This window comes from Medicago sativa, chromosome 2 (genome assembly GCF_051527215.1).
Source record: "Medicago sativa cultivar Bolivia chromosome 2, Bolivia_mono, whole genome shotgun sequence".
In the NCBI taxonomy this organism is placed as follows: Eukaryota; Viridiplantae; Streptophyta; class Magnoliopsida; order Fabales; family Fabaceae; genus Medicago; species Medicago sativa.
The window spans coordinates 49,459,635-49,481,519 of record NC_140750.1 but is presented as its reverse complement, the minus strand read 5'-3'; the positions used below and the strand labels follow the sequence as shown (position 1 = coordinate 49,481,519).

The following is a 21,885-nucleotide window of genomic DNA, read 5'->3' as shown; positions in this document are numbered from 1 at the left end:
TTTTATGTATGCTGTTTTCTACACCTCTCAATGAACATGTACAACAAGACCATTGAATATCAAATTAACAACAAGATCGTGGAGTTCATGCTTGTGTTTTTATACACCTCTGAATTAACATTCTTTTTAAAAAGCCCCTCACCATTCCAAATCATCAAAGCAAACTAATACAGTCACTTGACAATTGTGGTGAACTTGAAAATTGAAAATGGACAAGGAATACAAAATAAAACAATAGGTATTTATTTTATGATCAATATACTGAATCATAAACATTATCATTGTTTAAGATAACTCATGCATTGTTTAAATAATCACATAATTATTTAATATTTAACCCCATAAAAATTATCACGACCAGAAAAATCCTTCTTAGGCTAGGGAATTGATGGTTTTGAAGTTATAACCATCCTGTTCCAAGACACCGGGTATTAATGCCTCTATGTAAAGTATTTTAAGATTAGACATGCATTGATGATTCACCATTCCAATTACTTAAGTTCTTCTGTGTGTTTTCCATTAGGGGTGTTGGCTTGTGTTTCGGCTGGTAAAGTCGATTCTTTGCTGCATTGCTCTTCAAAACCAACGACAGGATCAGCATATAACTGGAAACAAGGCACCCTACACAAACATGTCCTATCATGGATTAGATTCTTAAATGTTAATAGTTATTTATTACTGTACTGAATAGGTTATTCTGTATTATTCTCGAGCTGCATCTATCTTTCTTGTATTGATCTTTGTTTTACCAAAAACAAATGTAGACACGCAGACTAACAACATTTGGTTCTATTTAAATTCTTTCATTTTAACCAACATTGCAAATGCAAAATAGTTCATTGCACACGCTAACCTGCTTGTTTTTAGAACTTCGGCGCCTATTGCTATTTCCTCATAAAAACTGTTACCTGCACAGCAAAATGACATTTACCATCAAGTGCAGTTTTTTTTTTTTCTTTCTAGAAGATAATAATTGCATTTCAACATGTAAATTAAGATTGAAAGTCGATCTAAAATTGGTAAAAAATAAAAAATGAAGTTCTCTATTTCGCTTCTTACTCAACTTTCAGATGCATTTGATCATATTAACAAGGAAGAGTAATTGTAAAAATCGGCAGACTACAACATACAATTATAACTCTTAAGAATATATGAGTAGAGATATCAAACAAGTGAGGGAACAGATGCTAAACATAATAGGCTTAATCCAAGAATTGAAAAACAGCAAGCTGTTACAATTACCATATGTTATAACATCACGGCAACCAACGTACAGACAACATTGAAGTATTTCATCCCATCAGCCTAAAATTACATTAAGGACACTTATATGTTAACCTTCAGCACTAAATTCACTCTGATATTTTGAAATCATGAGTGCTTTACTTGAATATGGATCAATATAAATAACCACAAGAGAAGTTGCAGTAGAGAATTAGAGACTACGCACTTCATATATATATATATATATATATATATAGAAATTATGTGATAATCCAACATAATTTCTAGAATTAAGTAAATCTGTTAATATTCCTAAATTGTACAACTTTCTAGATTACTTGATAATATTTCTAGATTATACAACTTCCTAGGTAGTGATAATCAATTAGACATTCAATGTATTTCAATAATACAAGTTGTGTGATCTAAGATACACAGAAATCACAGAATCTTTCGATAATAATGAACTGATGCAAGATATTCACCAAGGTATGCATTGCACACTGCGGTCTACATGGCTAAATCAGGGAATCTATCATACGACAACAAATGTAGAACGGAAAATTGACTATATTTGTGTATAAAGAGATAGTTCTGCATATCCTTTTTTATGGCTATTTTTGCTTACCTCCATTAAGGTTTTTGCCAGAGAAAAACTTGTTCAACAAACGATGGGTGTATTCATTCTCATATTTTCTGAACCTCTCAATGCACTGTTTGCTGTCCAAGTGACTGTATAAAGAATAAAATGGTAAATTATCTTAATCTGGAAATATAACTTGCAGCAAAGAATACTTTCCAAAGAAATTAGAACAGATAATAAAGAAATACACATTTGCGGCTATTGTCTTCAAACAAGCAATCAGTAAAGAAAAATTAAATTAGCAATTATGTGATTATCCAACATGGACCATGACTAAGTTACAACCACAATAGAAAAGTATGTTCAACTAATAACATGCAGTTTTATGCTTTAAATTAAAATTAAAGGGATGGGCCTAATCCTTCTTTCGATCTTGTCGTGACACGGGCTCTATAGCACTAGATTTCCCCTTTCGATTGTTAAAATAAGAATGATGGTTTTCATTCAGCAAAGGAATGAAATTCATTGTTTGCATGAAACTGATGCAGATACGAGTGACAGTTCCAACAAAGGGTTGCATGTTGGAACATCATCAATATCTCAAAAAGTGGCGTATAGGTCTTATACCATTGATCACATTTATTCTCAGAAGCTAGATAATTCCTCGTATCTTGATACCACTGAGGATTGAGCCTCGACACGTCAGTTATTTGGCATAATCGGCAAATCAAGTCAAGATTAGGCTCACTGTAGAATTCTACCTACGTTGCAAAATTTTAAGTACTTATAGCCATGGTACATAATCAAACATTCGAGCAGGATTAGGCTCGCATCTGGAGGGTATGAGCCTGCAGGGACATCTCACGGGTGTACCGTGTGCGTGTAGGTTTTGGAAATAGACATGAACTTATATAAGAACTAAATCTGTAGTTTCTAATACTTTCCATATTGCATATCCAAAGTATTCAGATTCATTTTTGTCATATATTCCTCCTACCACTGCAGTTGAACAAATCAAGTTTCTATTTTCGCTTCAGTTACATAGATGATGTGGTAGAATAGAGCGTGTTTAACTATTGATAGAGAGGAGATTTGTTCAAACTGCAAAATAGTTAAACACTAACTAGTTAATTTGTTTTGATCCGCGTTGGATTTTAACAACACTTCGGTGAAATAGCACACGAATGCAGAAGCTCCACATTGTTGCTTCAGATATTTCACGTTAAAAAACACTGGGACATGAAACTTGATGTGCCAACGCGGATCCAAACATACCATTAGTGTCCATCAGGTTGCACTGCCAGTTTTACACGTTTACTCAATACCGAGGCAAATATCCAAGTCCAAGTAGAAACCTCCCATAAAATCCTAGCAGAAGCATGGTACTGGACGATAGTTATGTTTAGTTTCTCTGACGGAAAACTAAACATATGCTTAATTCACATCCCGAACAAATATCGGTTCTTACTGTTTTATTTTATCAAACAGCTAACAAAACAACCAATTATTCCAAAATCACAGAACCTAGGTATGAGTTAAAAATGGCTTAAAACAGGTAGATCCATCAACAATGTGTAATTTAAGGCATACCCATTATCTTCCTAAATCATTACTCGTTGCAAATAATGAAGTAAATGCAGACCTAGTTTGTTTCAATATTGTCATTTTTTAGTCTATAGACAGACAGAATGACAAACACCTAACAAATCATACATACAAACACAAGATCCCATATTCAAACCCAATAATCATAGAAAATGTCTAGCCTAACAATATCGGCATGAGAAGTGCTAGCAACACTCTCTCTTTTATTGGATGAAACACGTGTGTCCCGCCGCTTTATATGGATTCCATTTTCAAAGTGTGGGGTTCACGTTAATTTCACCCAATCAGAGATGCAGTGTTAGAGTGAGTGCTGAAACGACAACGCTGGCACTCCTGATATCAGCATTGCATGTTGAATTAGGCTTTACAAACAACAACAACAATAATAAATAATAATAATAATAATAATAATAATAATAATAATAATAATAATAATAATAATAATAATAATAATAATAATAATAATAATAATTTCCCTAATAATAAGGGTCATGTTAACCAGTGCCCTGGGGCACTGGTTAAGGAAGCAAATATAATAATCATAATAATAAATTTGTAACAGCTTATTGAAGCATTTTCAGTTCAATATCTCAAAATTATGACGGCTGAAATCCATCAAAAAACAATAAATAGGGTCAAAATTTTAATCTAATATGAAATTATAAACTTAATTATACCAATAAATGTGAAATTTTGAGGATGTCCAAATTGGTTAAATTCCTGCATATAGAAATTTGTAATGTCCAAATTCATGCATATACCAATTTCGATGTCCCAAAATTAAAACAGAACTTCAAAATAAGGAAAAATGGGAAAAAGGAACTTACTCAAGCCCGTCGTTAAGGTCAGGTTTTACCTCACCAGCATGGAAAACCCCATTGTTGTTGGTAGCATTACCTTCAACCTTAACCTTTGAAAACCCTATAATTAAGTATCAAACAATAGAAGAAAGAAGAAGAAGATGGAAGAGAGAGTCACCTCTTGCTTTGGGAAGGGAGTGGTTGAGTTTGTTGTTGATTCAGCGGCAGAGAGAGGGGCGCGTGGTGGTGAAGAAGGAACACTCGCCATGTTGTTGTTGTTGTTGTTGGTGGTGTTTTCTTCTTCCTGTTCTCTGGTCGCTGTTGCTGAAGTACCCATTAGTCGAAACTCAGACTTTTGTATTTTTCTTTTGACTAACTCGACTTTTGTATTTTAATTTTTATTTTATTTTATTTTTAAGGAAAATGCTAACAAGTGCCCTGAGGGCATTGTTTAAGCTGAGCATCTAAAAGTAGCAATTTTTGCATTGAAAATTGTATGGTTATAACTTTAAAAAGTGTTTGACTTGTATTTTCAAGACATAGTTTCTTTTTTTGGGTTCCTTAAACAATGTTCTTAGAGCACTTGTTAGCAAGACCCTATTTTTAACTATAGTACTTTTTTCATCTATTTGTTACACTTTATTTTTTTTCCTAAAATATTTTTGTTCGAATTATAAAATTCGAACTACAATTTAGTTTCTTATTTTAATAATTTCACAATTTTGTTTTAAAACTTCTATCTCATACATAAAATACGAAACTCTGTTGTGATTCTTGAAGGTTTTTGATCGAAATCGTCATATTTTAAACTTCAAACACAAAGTAAGGTCTCATTTCCTCAATCGATCACTATTGGATTCGTGTTTTTTCTTCTAATTTACTACATTTGTTCAAGTTTTATAAGACGAAGTGTATCTGTTTGTGCAGTGTATATGTGATTCTGCATGTTTGAGATATAGATCACATATACCGCCATAGAAACAACAAACATTCAATGATTTTTTCTGCTAGGCAAGAGCGGTTGGAGAGGAATATAGCGGAAGGGAGAGTGCGTAGGGGCAGGGGAGGCACCTTCGTGTTGATGAATTCGGACCATCTCAGGTGGACGATGTTGAACCAAAGTGGATTTTAGAACAATGTCTATAAGGTTTTGATGATAACAATGTATGAAAGAACAATTGAGTAATCTAATGTGTGTTCAAGTGTGTATGACCATGGAATTAATTCTGGTTTTAAAGTAAATTTATAGGTTTTGAAACACCAAGTTCTGAACGCAAAAGAATTCATTCTAATGTGGGTCTTTATTTTCTATTTTTTTGTTTGTGTAGACCATTATTTTGATGTTTTATCTACATTTTTCTTTTTCTTTTGATAACCAAGTTCTACTAGTAACCCACCTCAAACTTAGAATGTTGCTAATTCCAAAGAGCAACCCCAAACTTAATTTTAAATTATGATAAGTATTTCACTAACCTATCTAACTCTAAAAGGGAAAGCAAACAGATATAATCAATTGGGTTCAAAACTTGTGACATGATTCCAAGCCACATAAAAGTAACCAAGAAAAAACAAAATTAATGTATGGAGGCTCTAAGTGGTTTCACAAAGGATAAATAATAATATTTAGGGTGGTTTGTACAAGGCTTTAGGTACCAAAAACAAATGTCTCGTATGTATGACAGTACAACCGATAGTCTGTAGAGAACGATCAAAATTCGAGCAAAAATAACGATTTAACAAGGAACATTCATGATGAAAGAAAAGAGTAAAAACAGATTGGAATATATATATATATATATATATATATATATATATATATATATATATATATGGGTTTTGCTAAAAGACACCTTCATAAAAGGTGTCTACTAGCAAAACCATATATGTGTGTGTGTGTCTATATGGCTCAAAATCTCACCCAAAATCTCACTGGTTATGCTATACATAATTGTAGTGGTGATTTTTTTCTAAATATCTTCCGCAGTAAGCTCCAATAATTATCGTGCTCTTAAACTTTTGAAGTAAGCTAGCCCATTGCTGACAATGTTTGGAATAATTCTCCAAAACTAAAACATAATTTTTTATTTTTTAAAAAGAAAGTTATGCAATTCATGTAAAAACAACGAGCCTAGTTGCGAGTTAGCAACCGTAAAAGAAAGAAATTGTGATAAAGAGTAGCTATGTAAAATAAATGACTGAAATTTAGAATTACTTGAAAAATAAATAAATAGGTTGCCTCCTATTCAGCGCTTGTTTAGAGTCATGAGCTTGACGCATATCTCTACGTTGAGCTTGGGAGCCCCAATCCTCCAAGTTCCATGTCTTTTTCTTCCTTATTTGAAAAACCTTCTTCAGTTTCTGACCATCCATAGTCTTCTTCGAGTTCTGACCAATCATAATTCTCCACAAGAGAATTGAATAGTTCCCAATTGTCAACAACATTGTAAGTCTGCACATCTTTTACTATCCAGTCTACATGGGTTTTTGAACAATCTGCCTAGCCTACTATAGCATTGTTGGACTGCAGCTTCAATTCACCAATTCTTTTGAAAGTTGCAAGTTGCCTCAAGTTGATGCTAGATCCCAAGTCGCATAAGGCTTCACCAATAATAACACCATTTGTACTTGCAGAAAGTACAATAATCGTATTAGGGTTTGTATTATATTGGTCATGCCTTGAGAAGGCTCTCAAGGTTTGTATTTATAGCCCTTTATGGGCCTGATTTGTGATTACTTAGGAAGTAAGTAACAGGGGTATTTAGGTATTTAGGCGCGTTCTAGAGGTTTCTAGAAGCTAGAAGAGGTGACGCCCTGGGGAGGCGACTTTAATTCTTCTCCTATTAAGGCGCGTTCCATTGCTTCATTTCTGTCATCTCATTTTTTCATTTCTCGTTTCTATTTTACACCGTTCCTTGTTTTTTTGTTGCTCTGCTCTCTGGATTTCGGTTCATCTTCTTCAATTCCTTCAGGTATTGTCTCGTTTTGCCTCATTAAACATTTTAGATTTTGTAGATTGTCATTTTAGGAATGGTGTTGCCTCATTGTAACCCAAACATCTCCATCACATCCGAAAAAGTCATAATACCTCCTGAATGTCCTACCGATGGTCTATTAGAGAAGTCCACTTGATTTGAACCCCATGAAGAACGACCCACATACTCATTCACAATCTCTAACTCTGTTTCCAGTAAACATAACACCAATGGTCTCCTCTCCCAAACCAATTTTTGAACCTCTATGCTTTTCTCCCACACCCTAAACCATGAACATTAAAAGTTAGTATCTTCATCTGAACCAACAACCCCCCTCCACAACCAACTTCCACAAAAACTAACTCTAACCCCAAACTAACTCACACCTAACCCCCCTCATCTCTTTTCCCCTTACCCACACCTAAAGAGTTCCTCCCTCTACTATCTCCCCTACCCAAAACACCAAACATATTTTACCAACACCTTTAAATTCCACTCCAATAGTCTTGCCTACAATACACACATCTTCTAGAACCTCCTTAGAATTAGCATGAATCACCAACCAATTTTTGCACTAATTTTTAGCCCTTGTGTTCGACGATCCTACTAACAGGGAAGTACCTTCCGCATCAACAGATGAAGAAAGAGGTTCCAAAACGGTTTATCTTCTTCTTCTTACACCTTTTTAGGCTACGAACCATCTCTATCTGATCTTGTCAAGCCAAACATGCAACTCGTTTCAAATCTAATAAAGAAGTTGCAGCTTGCCTTCGTCGCAGTTTGATGACCTTATTTTCCCCCTCCTTCCTCTCCAAAGATTGATTCTCCTGCTTAGAAACCTTGTGAGCTGCCTCCGAAGAACGTAAAATTTGGAATCATTCATAACTCCAAGATCCCCTCACCTTTGAGTCATTATACACAGGTGGACAAGATTGCCCTCTTTCTGAACGACCTTTATTGACACTGGTGGACAAGATGGCCCTCTAGTGGATAAACGTTCCTCATCCTTATCGGATGCCTCGCCCACTTCAGTTGGAGCTGTTCTTTTGCTAATTATTCTCTTCGCTTATTTTTATGTGTCCTTTTATATTTATAATTTGTTTGTTGCTGTTTATTTGGCATTTCCAAATTAGTATTAATCATTGTTGTCAAAATTGTCTCTAACTATTTAGTACATAGTGGAAAATTCATGGAGTAAGATAATAAGTAACTAGGGTCATTATAGAATAATGTTATCTAAAGTAGTAAAATTTAGTGATTTTCTTAATATGTACAATTAACCTTAAAACGAGCATTAAAAACTAATAGAGGTAGTGCAAAAGTATAAAAAAAGTGTTCTCCTAAAAAATGTATAAAAAGGTAAAGTAATAATAAAAGTAGAATAAAGGATTACTTTGAGTAACCACATTTCTATCATTTATTGATAGGTTAAATGTGTTTTTAATTCGGTATATACTTGAGGACTTCTGTTTTTTGGTACTATTATAAATCACATTTTTAAGTTCATACAAAATTACATGGACACCTTCCATTTACTTAGGCATACTTCTGTTTAAGGGGAAACCCAAAGCTATGCATTTGAGACCCATTGTAGATAGAATCCAAGAAACTAAGTGCTTGGAAAGGCAGACTTTTGACTATAGTGGGAAGAGTTCAGCCAATCAATGCAGTCATTAGTAGCATGCTCACATACTCATTTCATGTCCATAAATGGCCTTCCAGTTTGCTTATTGAAGTTGCTAAAAGCATGAGGAACTTTCTATGGAGTGGTAATGTTGAAAATAGAAAGTTGTGCACAGTTGCTTGGTCTAACATATGCAAGCTTAGAGAAGAAGGAGCGTTATCTTTCAAAGATCCTGTTAAGGTTAATCAAGCCTCTTTGGTCCTTCTGACTTGGAATTTGTTGAACTCTAATGAGCAATGGGCTCATATCTGCAGACAGAGGTTTCTCAGAAATGGTCACCCTAAAGCTCACTACCTGACATCTTCAATATAGCCTGCTATGAAGCAACACATTCAAATGGTGTTGGATCACTCCACGTGGTTAGTGGGCAATGGTAAAAGCATACATTTGGGCCAAACTTTTATGGAATACTTACATTCCTCCTTCCAGATCCTTCATCACTTGGAGGTTGATACACAATAAGTTACCCACTGATGACAACCTTAGAAAGAGGGGTTGCTTCATAGTGTCTATATGTTGCTTTTGTATGCAAGAAGCTGAATCCTCACAACACATTTTCTTTGACTGCCCTGCAAATTATAGACTTTGGGAGTGGCTTAGTAAGGGTACTGATCAGTCTTTGGACTGCACTAGTTGTTTACAGTTACTTTTGGGAAGAGTGGGTATAAGAAGCAAACTTTTACAACAAATCTTGAACTCTGCAATTATTCACATTATTTGGGTCATTTGGATTTAGAGAAATCAAAGATACTTCCACAACAAGAAACAAGTTATGTGCACTCTTTTCAACACCATTCTAGTTGAGGTCAAACTCAGTTATAGTTTAAGTTTGGTTAAAGGTGAGTATGCTATGCTTGACTATAAAGTGGCTAAACTGTTCAACATTCCCCTCAAAATAAAATGAATCATTCCTACACATGATATTGTCGGGAGCCCTCCCATTGCTGGAGTAGTTAAGATCAACTGTGATGGCTCTTTAGTTGGGAGTCATCCTTGTGGTTCCATTGGCATGCTGATCAGAGACTCGCTCAAATTTTCTAGGGGCAATATCCAGCAACATTGGCTATGCCACACCCTTATAAGCTGAGTTCAGTACGTGTATGCTTGCTATGGAAAAAGCAAAGGAGATGAACTTGATGCATATTTGCTTGGAAACTGATTCCATAAGAGTTGCAATGCCTATAATAAGGATGTTGGAGTCCCTTGGCAGATGAGAGCCAGATGGCAAAATTGCAGGAAATTTTGTGACAACATTACTTGCTCTTGTGTTCATATTCATAAAGAAGGCAACATGGTAGCATATGCTCTAGCTAAAAATGGTCAGGGTCTCTCTTTGTACTCCACTCAATGGTGGCCTTCCCCACCTCCTTTCCTTTCCTCCCTGCTTTTAAGGGATAGTCTTGGATTGCCTATTTCTAGAATGGCTATGAACTGATTGTTTCCCCTCCCTACTTGTTGGTTATGGGAGAGTTTTAGGGTTTGTTGTTTTGTTTTGTTCCTTTGTTGTATGTGGTTCAAGCAGCTCCTGGCTTTTATATTAGATTTTTAGCAAAAAAAAGTTCATACAAAATTATCCTGCAAACAACATTACTCTTTATTGTTAAGTCAACGTATTTTAAAGTAATAAGAAAAGTAGAATAAAGGATTACTTTGAGTAACCACATTCTATCATTTATTGATAGGCTAAATGTGTTTTTAATTCGGTAAAAACTTTAGCATTTTGTTTTTTGGTTCCATTAGAAATCGTATTTTTAAGTTCATACAAAATTAAGTTCATACAAAATTATCTTGCAAACAACATTACTCTTTATTGTTAAGTCAAAATATATTTTTGAATGATTTTTTACATACGTGTTTCAAAAATATTATATACAAATTTACTCCACAAAAGTTTAGAAAATGTTAACCTGACATGAATTAAATATGAATTTTTCAATAACTCAAGATAAAAATAAGATAATCCGGATCTAAAAATCATATTTTAAACTAATTATTTGTGAACTAAAAATGTTTGCTTGATAACTTTTTTGTAGGGACTAAAGAATGTAATTTTTTTATTGGAATGATAAACAAAAATTGCAAATTGTGTTGGAATAAAAACATATTTAATCATTTATTGAATGAACATAGGCTACAAACACTTGCATAATTTAATATGCTTATAATCATATTACTATCATTTATTGAAGTGATTAACTATAATCATTATTGACATTTTATTTTTCCCTAACTTCTAAAATGAAGATAGACAACAGCATTTTGGCAAAGAACCTAAAATGATATAATTTTATTGCTGAGTAAAAAAATATGAATAGTACAAGCTTATTCTAAATCTTAGCGCGAGAGAAATGATATATTAGAGTTATAAGATAAGATTATGATGATATGACTAGTATGCAAATAAATTTTACAATAATAAACATAAAGATCTCCTAAACAAAAAACATAAATATATTTTTTTGACTTAATCACTTGTTTCCACACAGGAACAACCATTTGAAAAACACTTCCAAATTCCGTCGAGGCCGCATCGATTACTTGGACAATCAGAGTCAGAACTGCAGGGACCAAAATGTTCTGTGACATAAACAAGAATAAATCTAATGTTAGTTAAAGATGTGAAAGATTGTTTTTTTTCTTTTTGGTGAATAAGATGTGAAAGATTGAGTATTAGTCAAATATGGAAATTTGAAAATAACTGTAAAAATGACATACCGAAGTAGGTTACAAGAAATAATGAAAGGAAGAGGATAATAGCACAATTATACATGATATTTTTAGACATGTTTTCTTGTTTTGTATGTAAGAAACAAAAAATGTTGATCAATTTATAATGTAAAATTTTCATGCTCTATGTACTAGAATTGAATAGTTTATTAGCACTTATGAAGTTGCAAGAAACCTTTTTTTTTAAAACCAATTGAATAGTTTATTAGCGCTTATAATGTAAAATGACTCTTAACTATATTGATGGATTGTATTTGTCTCTTCACATTTTCATTAATTTTAAAAAATGAATAGCATTTTGAACACTTTTCTTATCCAAAAAAAAATGAAGTTGTAAAGATTAAGTATAGATAAAGATATGCAAATAATATTCTTTTAAAGCATCCTATTTTTTTTTTTTAAATTCCTTTTAAACCATCCTTAGGACTCATACCAACAGGCAACAATTAAGATCGATGCTTGAAAAAGTATTATGAATAAGTTGAGTGAACAATTGGAAATCAAAACCTTCCAAAACGCAATTCACAAACAAATTAAATATTTTATTTCTTAAAAAATCCACACCTAAAAGATTTTATCTTAGTTAAATTTTGAGTACGTATTATAATATTTTTGACAAAAGTAGGTATTATAATATTTATTTTTCCTTATTTTACAATTTTCATTGATTTACAAAATATGACACTTTTTTTTTTTTTGAACAACAAAACATGACCCTTATCCACCCGCTCAATCACTTTTCTAGTTTAATATTATGTTCAAGGCTTAATCTATAGTTGGAGGTTGAGTCTCCTTTTTTACCTTCCATTCGGCGAGCATCACTACCATCTTTTTTTTGTTAAATAGTCTAGTGGCTAGAGGTCACACATTTCAAATGTGGATAAGTGGGTGTTCAGGATTCGAACCCCGGCCCCTACATATAATATGCAATATCCTTGCCAACTGAACTGATCCCACGGGGATATCATCACTACCTTCTATTAATAAAATTTTGGCTTAAATATTGGTCATTGCACTTTCATCATATTTTAGCATCGATCTCTATACTATTTTTTGTTTGACAATAGTCCTTGCACTTTGTAAAAGTTTTGTTATAGGTCCTTTTGTTAAGTTCACGTTAAAAAAATTAATGGTGTGCCACATGGATCAATCATTCCACGCCACACGGCACATTAAAAGACAACAAAAAATTACAACATTTTTATCATTATTTGATTCATTAGTTTTTGATTTAAAAATATCATTAGTCCAGCCTCTACACTTTAATATTGGTCACTGAACCTTTTTTAAAAAAAAAAACTTTCAATGATACTATTATGTTTTATTATTATTCTATTCATTATTTTTATTAAGAATAATTATAAAGAAATAAAATAAAATAAAATCCTTTTTAAATGTATAAAAATGATTTTATAATTATTCTTTAAAAAAAATTGGTCCACAGGATTAGTATTCTTTGATGAATAAAAATAATTTTTTAATTATTCTATGAAAAATTATTATTTTAAAGCTTTAATTTATTTTATTCATTAAAAAAATAAAATAAAATATTCTTTAAAAATGAATTTTTATTTAATTTCTTTTTATAATTATTCTCAATAAAAAGCTTTGATTTTTTAATGTACAAAAATGATTTTTATAATCGTTCGTTTAAAAACTAATTGGTCCACGTGATTAGTTTTCTTTCATGAACAAAAATGGTATTTTTATTATTCTCAAAAAAAGCTTTAATTTTATTTTATTCTTTTAAAAGTAAATAACAAAATTCTTTAAAAAAAGTTTGTTTTATTTTTTTTAAATTATTCTCAATAAAAATAATGAACAAAATAATAATAAAACATAAAAATATTATTGGAAGTTTTTTTTTTATAAAAAAAAAGTTCTGGAACCAATAACAAAGTGAAGGCACCAATATCAAAAAGTAGTGAGTGTGCAAAGACTAACGATATTTTTAAGACAAAAAATAATGAATAAAATAATAATAAAAAAGTTGGAATATTTTTCATGTTTTAGTGTGACACGAGGCGTGGAATGGGACACGTGGCACACCGTTAATTTTGATTTTTTTTTTTTTAAATTTGGGTTTAATAGAAGGAACAATAACAAACCTTTTACAAAATGCATGACCAATATAAAAAAAAAAAAATAGTACAAACCAATATCAAAATAGGATGAAAGTGAAGGAACTAATGACTATTTAAGCCTTTAATATGTTTAAGGTATAATACAATCTACTTAGCATAAATTAATTACATAAAAGCGTAACAAATTAATTGTACAAAAGATTCAGTAAGGTATATATAAAGGTGATATTTAATATTGTACATGGTCCACATTTGCATGATTATGATCAATCATATTAATTTCCTTTAAAAAAACTCAACATGAGAATCGTAGGAAAAAAAAAAGGATCTTGAGGTGAAAATAATAAAGAAGCAAGAAGAAAAACCAGAAAGAATGAAAAGACAATAAAGTTTTAGAAAACAAAAGTAAAAATGCTAAGATATTTTGATATATTAAACTGAAACATACACTATAAATATATAAAGTCAAGCCATAAACTGGTTTGTAGGACCGAAAATAAAACTCTACAATTAATAAATCTACTTTAAACAATAGTCATCATTACCTAAAGACTACTCTACTTACTTAAACACAAGTAACATTCTAATTATGCCAGAAAACATTAGTAGAAAATAATTAATAAAACAAAAAAATATCAATCTCCAACACTCCTCCTTGATTATTCTCTTGAAAAAACTCTAAGCATTGATCTAATCTTTTCAACCTTCATCTGGTAAAACTTTATTGACCAATTTTGTTGCAGCAGAAACGCACTCAGCTTCAACAGATGATTCGTTGATCCCTCCTTGTTTCTTTGAATTCCATACAAACACAACACGACCAAATGAAAACACACACAATTAGATGTAGTCTTGACATTATCATTGTTTGCATTACCTTTGAGGTCTCCACTTTCATTTTGAAGAACATGAAGGTGAGAAAAACACAAGAAATAGGGGGGGTTGAATTGTGTTAGTATTTTCCTCTTTTTAACTAAGTTCAGATTCTAGAAATAGGGGGGGTTGCTCAAGCACACAAGCAAGAGACTTCAAATACTCAAGCACACAAGCAAGAGATTTCCTATGCTCAAGCACAAAAGAAAGAGACTACCTAAACAAACAAATTACAAATAATAAGTTTGGTTGAACACTTGATATACAATCAGTGGTGTTCACAATACAAAACAATTCAGACTCTAAGACTTACGAATTTCTAAGATACAAAAGTTTATAAGAAATTTTAAGTGTTTTGATGCACAACGATTTTGATAGAGTTTTGGAACTAGTAAAATATTGCAAAGTCTTTAATAATCTTCAAGTCTTCAATCATTTATATAGAGGTATGAAAGAGACGTTGTAGAGGTGCCAACACATCAAAGAGTCGTTGTAGAAGCTTGATCAATCAACATTGATTTGTTGCTTGATATAGTTAATGTCCTAGGAAGGAATAATTTGAAAATCATTCCTTGATAGGGAATTAACCATTCCAATCCATTAGAGACACAACTGTAGCTTGTACTATACGTACGAAGTGTTGGAGTAGTGGAGGTCGTGGTTGTACAATTGTACTATTGTCCTTCACTGTCCTTTCTCTGAGGATAAGCATCCAAAGCCTTCTAATTCTTCAGAATACCCTTTGCTCCAGTCTTCTAATCTCTTTTGCATATTTGTGTCTTCAAATATCCATAAAAACTAACTTCTGCTTTTGATGAACTTCAAACTTTAGGTGAACTTTGGACTCTAACAGTCAGCTTTTGGATAGTCTTCAGGCTATGACTTCTTCAGATTCTGACTTGCAACTAAGCTTCCCTTGTAAATTCCTTTGCTCAAATTTGTTCTTCCAAAACCAATGTTTTGCTTTAAGACATATAAATTTTAGTTTATAGTCCTGCACACTTGAATAAATATTAGCATATCCAATTGTACTTTTAATACCTTGTTATCATCAAAACTTTCAGAGGCATTGGTTAAACTCATTTTGTTCCAACATAACACACAAGTCATAAACAGAGGCATCAACAACATTACAACCAACATCATTCTTTATAATCTTTACTCATTCGGCATGGTAACTTTACATCCTTCTAAATTAGCAGCTTCAATATAGCTTCAATATACCTTGTACTCTCTAACATAGAAGTATTTCAACTAGCATAATGGCCATCCAAAATTCCCTTTTTGAGCCAAAAAATTTTCTTCAACTCTACATGAAAAAACACACAAGGATGTTTGCTTCCGCTCTACCGGAAAGCTTTTGCCTCTCACTTGAACAATCATTAATTTAGAACTAAAATGATAAAAGATAGTGCATTTCATATCCTTAAAATACAAAAATAGTTTTTCTTCATCATTTGTCCAAGTCTCAAAAGACATTGATTTATCTCAGACACAAATAAAACATCCGAAATAGATTTTATATTTGAGAGAGTTTCAATGACCAGGACTCCTTTGTCTTTGAACTCAATATCTTGTCCATTGCCAATGACAACTTTGGAGTAAAACGATTCTTCAAGTTCTTTTAAAAAAATCAACATTGTTAGTCATATGATTGATGCATCCACTGTCTATTAGTCATGTTTCTTTGCTACTGCAAGCTAAATAACAACAAGCCTAAACAATTGCTTCTCATCTTCTTAGTGGTGATCAACAGCTCGGGCTTGTTGTTCCTATTGGTTTGTTTTGTTTTTGCAAACCTTATCCACTTATGGCTTGTACTAACAAATCTTATTTAACTTCTGGCCTATACCAACAAAACGTATTTAAAGCTTTGGTTTTTGTCTTTGTTACTGGCAAAAAAATAACCTTTAACATTTTCTTTCATCCTTAAAGATCTTCTTTGCTTAGAAACTTGTAACGCATTAACAAGCTCAACATCTATGATTACAGAAAAAATCTTATTTTCTTTAAGAGATGAAATTTTTGTTTCAAACTTCTCTGGAAGACACACTAAAAAAAATTCCACAACTCTTTGATCACTTAGATCTTCTCTCAACAATCTGAATTGTGTAACAACTTTTAAAATTTTGTCAGAAAACTTTTTAACAGTTTCAATCTCTTTCATTTATAGTGCTTCAAACTCTCTTCTAAAGTTCAAGACTTTCATATTCTTTGTTCTTTCACTTGCGTGGTACTCCTCCTTCGGCTTTCCCCAAGCTTCTTTTGCAATTTCTAGATTCAAAATCTTGATAAAAATATCATCACTTAGAGTCACATGTAGTATGGAAAGGGCTCTACCTTGTTTTGCCACTTCATCATTGTGATTTTTTATTTGAGTTAATGTTGGGTTGTTGTTTGTTTCAACCACATCCCATAAACTTTGAGCTATCAAATAAGTCTTCATTTTTGCAGCCAACAAATCATAGTTTTCTCCTCAAAACAAAAGAGGTGGAGGTGAAAAACCACTATTGGAAGCCATATTTAGTGTTTAAAAGTTTTTTGTAAAGGTTTTTGTGAAGGTTTTGTTTGTTGGTTTTCTCTCACCTTCAAAGTTTTACATTGGTTTTCCAACCTCATAGATCCGTTAAGATCATAGGGGGATCTTGATAGCATGTAAAAAAACGGACCTTAAGGTGAAAATGTTGGAGAGACAAGAATAAAAACTGAAAAGATAATAAAGTTTGAGAGAACAAATAAGGCTAACAATGAACCGAACCAACTAGATAATAATTCGAAACTTGATTTGACAATTAACTCGTTGAACTTGGTTCATGAACCAACTGAGCTGAACTTAAGCTGAAAATTAAGTTCGTTAAATAAATAAGTTGAACTTGAGTTGTGTATAGTTCGACTCGATTGGTTTATGAGCTGACTCGATAATATGTGTGTGTATGTTTAGTAAAAATTAATAAAGTACAAGGTTAAATACTTAAAAGACAAAAACATGTAATTTATTACAAGATTCCTCTAATTATAATAAAATAGAAAAAAAACTAGTAACATACTTATGTATAGGTTTTTTTTTTGTGGTGGCCGGGGTTTGAACTCTAGACCTTGCATATTTTATGCATTGTCCATACCAACTGAACTTAGTCTTTTAACTAAACACATATGTTTTGTCAAAAAAAAAAAAAAAAAACTAAACACATGTGTACTAAAATTAGTCTCACATCGGAGAAAGAGACAAGTGCATGTATAAATGTACATGGAATGCACCACAATTGTTTTATTTTAATTATAAAGTATTACTACTTTCTTTTTTAGAAGTCTTAAGACCGACATGTTCTGTAGTTTTATTTTAATTTTAATTATAAAGTACTAGTACTTTTTTTTCTTTAGTAGTCTTAAGACTGACATGGTATGAATTTTATTTTATTTAGTTCAATTTTTTCTATAAAATTAAATAAATTAAAATGTCAAGCTCTACATGTTTTTTAACTAATAAATTAAAAGGTCAAGCTCTACATTTTGACAAAAAAAAAACTTTTGAATTAAGTTACTCGAGCAAACGAGTTGAACCTAACGATCTAAATCGAGTGGTTCGTGAACTTTAAACGAACCGAACTCGAGTTAAAAAAGATTTTCAAGTCGAACTTGAATCGAGTTTCAGCTGAGCTAATTCTTATTGAGTCGAGTCGAGCTCAGACGAGTTCGATTCAACTCGACTCATTTCCAGCCCTAATAACAAAGTAAAAATGCCAAGATACTTTGAGGCTTCATCAGACCTTTAAAAAGGTCATGTCGGACCTTAAAAATGAGCCTATGATGGGTAATAGGACATACTCAGGCCTATAATTTTTTAAGTAGATCAGACTTATGTCTTACAAAACCCGGCCCGACCTATCCCATTCTAGATACATTAAACTAAAATGTATACTACAAATATATAGAGTCAAGTTATAAACTTGCTTGTACGGCTGAAAATAAAACTTTGTACGTAGTAAATCTACTTTAAACACTAGTCATCATTACCTAAACACCACTTTACTTACTGAAACAAGCAACAATTTATTTATGACAGAAAACAGTAGAGAACGTAGTTCATAAAACATAAAAATATCAATATCCAACAAGAATTTATACAATAAGATGGAAAAGAGAGGCTTCTTAAAAAAAAAAAGATGGAAAAAGAGAGTACTTTTTAGCATTTGTAGAGGTGCAAGAAACATTTAGTCAAACTTGAATATCATAAAAATACTCTTGAGTATATATATTCATGTATTGTATTTGTGTCTTTAGCAATTAATTAATCACTAAACTTTAGTTATTTTGACATTTCATTATAGACAGAGGTAACATAATACTAATATTACTTTCGAATGATGACAAAGGAAGTTGTTAGAATAATGCACCGATATTTAAGATTCTATCCAACCATCAATTTGATAACTATCAAATTGAGTGTGAGGATTCTATCAAAAACTCATTCCTTTTAAAACTCCTCAATAAAATGGTGTTTCAAAAAGGAGAAACCGCACCATATCAAACATGGAATAATGAAACAGACAAATTTACATAACTCTTTTTGGGGGATATATCGTTCTTACAACCACGTTTACCCTTAACTGTGCTGCAACTAAAGTGGTGTAAGAAACATTTTCTCAAACTTGAATATCATAAAAAGACTCTTGAGTATATATATTCATGTACAACAATTAATTAATCACTGGACTTTAGTTATATTGACATTTCATTATAGACAAAGGTAACATAATAATAATATAGTTTTGAATGATGACAAATGTAGTTGTTAGAATAATGCACCGATATTTATGATTCTATCCAACCATCAATTTGAAGACTATCAAATTGAGTGTGAGGATTCTATCCAAAACTCACTCCTTTAAAAACTCCACAATAAAATGGTGTTTCAATAAAGAGAAACCGCACCATATCAGACGTGGAATGATAAAACAGTCAAATTTACATAACTCTTTTTGGATATATATTGTTATTACAACCACGTTTACCCTTAACCGTGCTCCAACTAAAGCGGTGTTAGAAACATTTTCTCGAACTTGAATATCATAAAAAAAAACTCTCAAGTGTGTGTGTGTGTGTGTGTGTGTGTGTATTTGTGTCTATAGCAATTAATTAATCACTAAACTTTAGTTATATTGACATTTCATTATAGATAGAGGTAACATAATAATAATATAGTTTTGAATGATGACAAAGGTTAGTTGTTAGAATAATGCACCGATATTTATGACTCTATCCAACTATCAATTTGATAACTATCAAATTGAGTGTGAGGATTCTATCAAAAACTCACTCCTTTTAAAACTCTTCAATAAAATGGTGTTTCTAAAAAGAGAAACCGCACCATACCAGATATGGAATGATGAAACAGTCAAGTTTACATAACTCTTTTTGGGGATATGCTCTTCTCACAACCACGTTAACCGTTAACTGTGCTCCAACTAAAGCGGTGTAAGAAACTTTTTCTCAAACTTGAATATCATAAAAAGACTCTTGAGTATATATATTCGTGTATTGTATTTGTGTCTTTAGCAATTAATTAATCACTAGACCTTAGTTATTTTGACATTTCATTATAGAGAGAGGTAACATAATACTAATATTAGTTTTGAATGATGAGAAAAGTAGTTGTAAGAATAATGCACCGATATTTATGTTATATCCAACCGTCAATTTGAAGACTATCAAATTGAGTGTTAGGATTCTATCCAAAACTCAGTTCTTTTAAAATTTCTCAATAAAACGGTGTTTCAAAAACGAGAAACCGCACCACATCAGACATGGAATGATGAAATAGTCAAATTTACATAACTCTTTTTAGGGATATACCCTTATTACAACCACGTTTACCCTTAACTGTGCTCCAACTAAAGTGGTGTAAGAAACATTTTTTCAATCTTGAATATAATAAATAGACTCTTGAGTATATATATTCATGTATTGTATTTGTGTCTTTAGCAATTAATTAATTAATCACTAGACCTTTGTTATTTTGACATTTCATTATAGGATGAGGTAACATAATACTAATATTAGTTTTGAATGATGACAAAGGTAGTTGTTAGAATAATGCACCGATATTTATGATTCTATTCAACCATTAATTTGAAGACTATCAAATTGAGTGTGAGGATTCTAACAAAAACTCACTCCTTTTAAAACTCCACAATAAAATGGTGTTTCAAAAAAGAGAAACCGCACCATACCAGACATGGAATGATGAAACAGTCAAATTTACATAACTCTTTTTAGAGATATACCGTTCTTACAACCATGTTTATCCTTAACCGTGCTCCAACTAAAGCGGTACAAAAGACACCAATTGATACATGGACTAGTTGAATATCTAATGTGTCTTTTATGAATGTTTAACCCGGGCAATAACACCATGACCTTTAAAATTATTTGTTCCAAATAAATCCACCTTAAAGAATATGGTTGGGATAAGTTTTGTCCATTTTAAAATATTTTCATTTCACACTTCGGTTTCCATGCTCACCCATTCAGTGTGTATTAGTGTATGGTGTCTATACTGTGTTGGGCAAAGTTGTGTTCCAATAACATGCCTCCAACATTTAATACATATTTAATACAAGGGTTAAATATGTTTTTAGTCCCTATAAAATTGGAACCTTTTAAGTTTAGTCCTTACTTAATTTTAATAGTTCTTTTAGTCCTTAATTTTTTTTTCTGCACTGAGTATTAGTCCCTACTCAATTCAAATTTGTTTAATTTATGTTTAAACTTTTAATTTTTTGAACAATTTTTGAACAATTTTTTGTAGACATGTTTAAAACATTACTAAATGTACCGCCGCAAAAAATTATCGCAAAATTTGATTTCTACATCCAGATTTTGTTACTTTTTATCTTTAACTTTTGTCGTTTTAAAAAATTCATATTTAATTTGTTTCATGTTAGAAAATTCTAAATTTTAGTAAATGAACCTTTCATAGTGTTCTAAACTTGTCTCAAAAAAATCGTTCAAAAATTTACGAGTTTAAGGATAATTAAACAAACTTTGTTTTAGCAGGGACTACAATTATAAGATTTTTTTTTTGTAGGGACTAAAAGAGCTATTAAAATTAAGTAATGACTAAACTTAGAAGTTCCCAATTTTATAGGGACGAAAACATATTTAACCCTTAATACAAATCCACCTTATTATAGTATAAGAAAATGGACAAAATCTGTTTACCTTATGGTTTTAATTGTACAATTTAACCGAATATTATGTACTGTTACTTTAATTGCAAATGCAATCCTAATCAATTGCAATGAGCTATGCATCTGACATAATTCATCAATGA

General features: G+C 31.7%; 1 protein-coding gene and 1 long non-coding RNA gene across 3 annotated transcripts; both read right to left on the bottom strand.

Moving 5' to 3' along the window:
- Positions 1-220: 220 nt before the first annotated feature.
- On the bottom strand, positions 221-4,584 carry LOC146947155 (uncharacterized). 2 transcript variants are annotated; one of them, XM_085744807.1, is made up of 5 exons: positions 4,391-4,584; positions 4,240-4,322; positions 1,853-1,956; positions 854-908; positions 221-621 (listed from the first exon to the last, which is right to left on the bottom strand). In XM_085744807.1, the coding sequence occupies exons 1-5, from the start codon at positions 4,547-4,549 to the stop codon at positions 492-494; spliced, it is 531 nt and encodes a 176-aa protein (XP_085600933.1). In that variant the 5' UTR covers positions 4,550-4,584; the 3' UTR covers positions 221-491. The 2 variants fall into 2 exon arrangements, with proteins under 2 accessions (XP_085600933.1, XP_085600934.1); XM_085744808.1 differs by having other exon boundaries at positions 4,240-4,316; positions 4,391-4,575.
- A 6,541-nt stretch (positions 4,585-11,125) lies between these two features.
- Positions 11,126-11,723, bottom strand: LOC146947154 (uncharacterized). The gene is made up of 2 exons (XR_015026909.1): positions 11,584-11,723; positions 11,126-11,445 (listed from the first exon to the last, which is right to left on the bottom strand). It is a non-coding gene; the product is annotated as an uncharacterized LOC146947154 (long non-coding RNA).
- Between the last annotated feature and the right edge of the window lie 10,162 nt (positions 11,724-21,885).

What these genes read in the sequence shown, in the direction of transcription:
- LOC146947155 (XM_085744807.1), bottom strand. Translation starts at nt 4,549, where the DNA reads ATGGGTACTTCAGCAACAGCGACCAGAGAACAGGAAGAAGAAAACACC. An exon ending in CTCCCTTCCCAAAGCAAGAG is followed by an intron (nt 4,323 to 4,390) that starts GTGACTCTCTCT and finishes GGGTTTTCAAAG; the next exon opens with GTTAAGGTTGAAGGTAATGC. An exon ending in TGGCAAAAACCTTAATGGAG is followed by an intron (nt 909 to 1,852) that starts GTAAGCAAAAAT and finishes TTTGCTGTGCAG; the next exon opens with GTAACAGTTTTTATGAGGAA.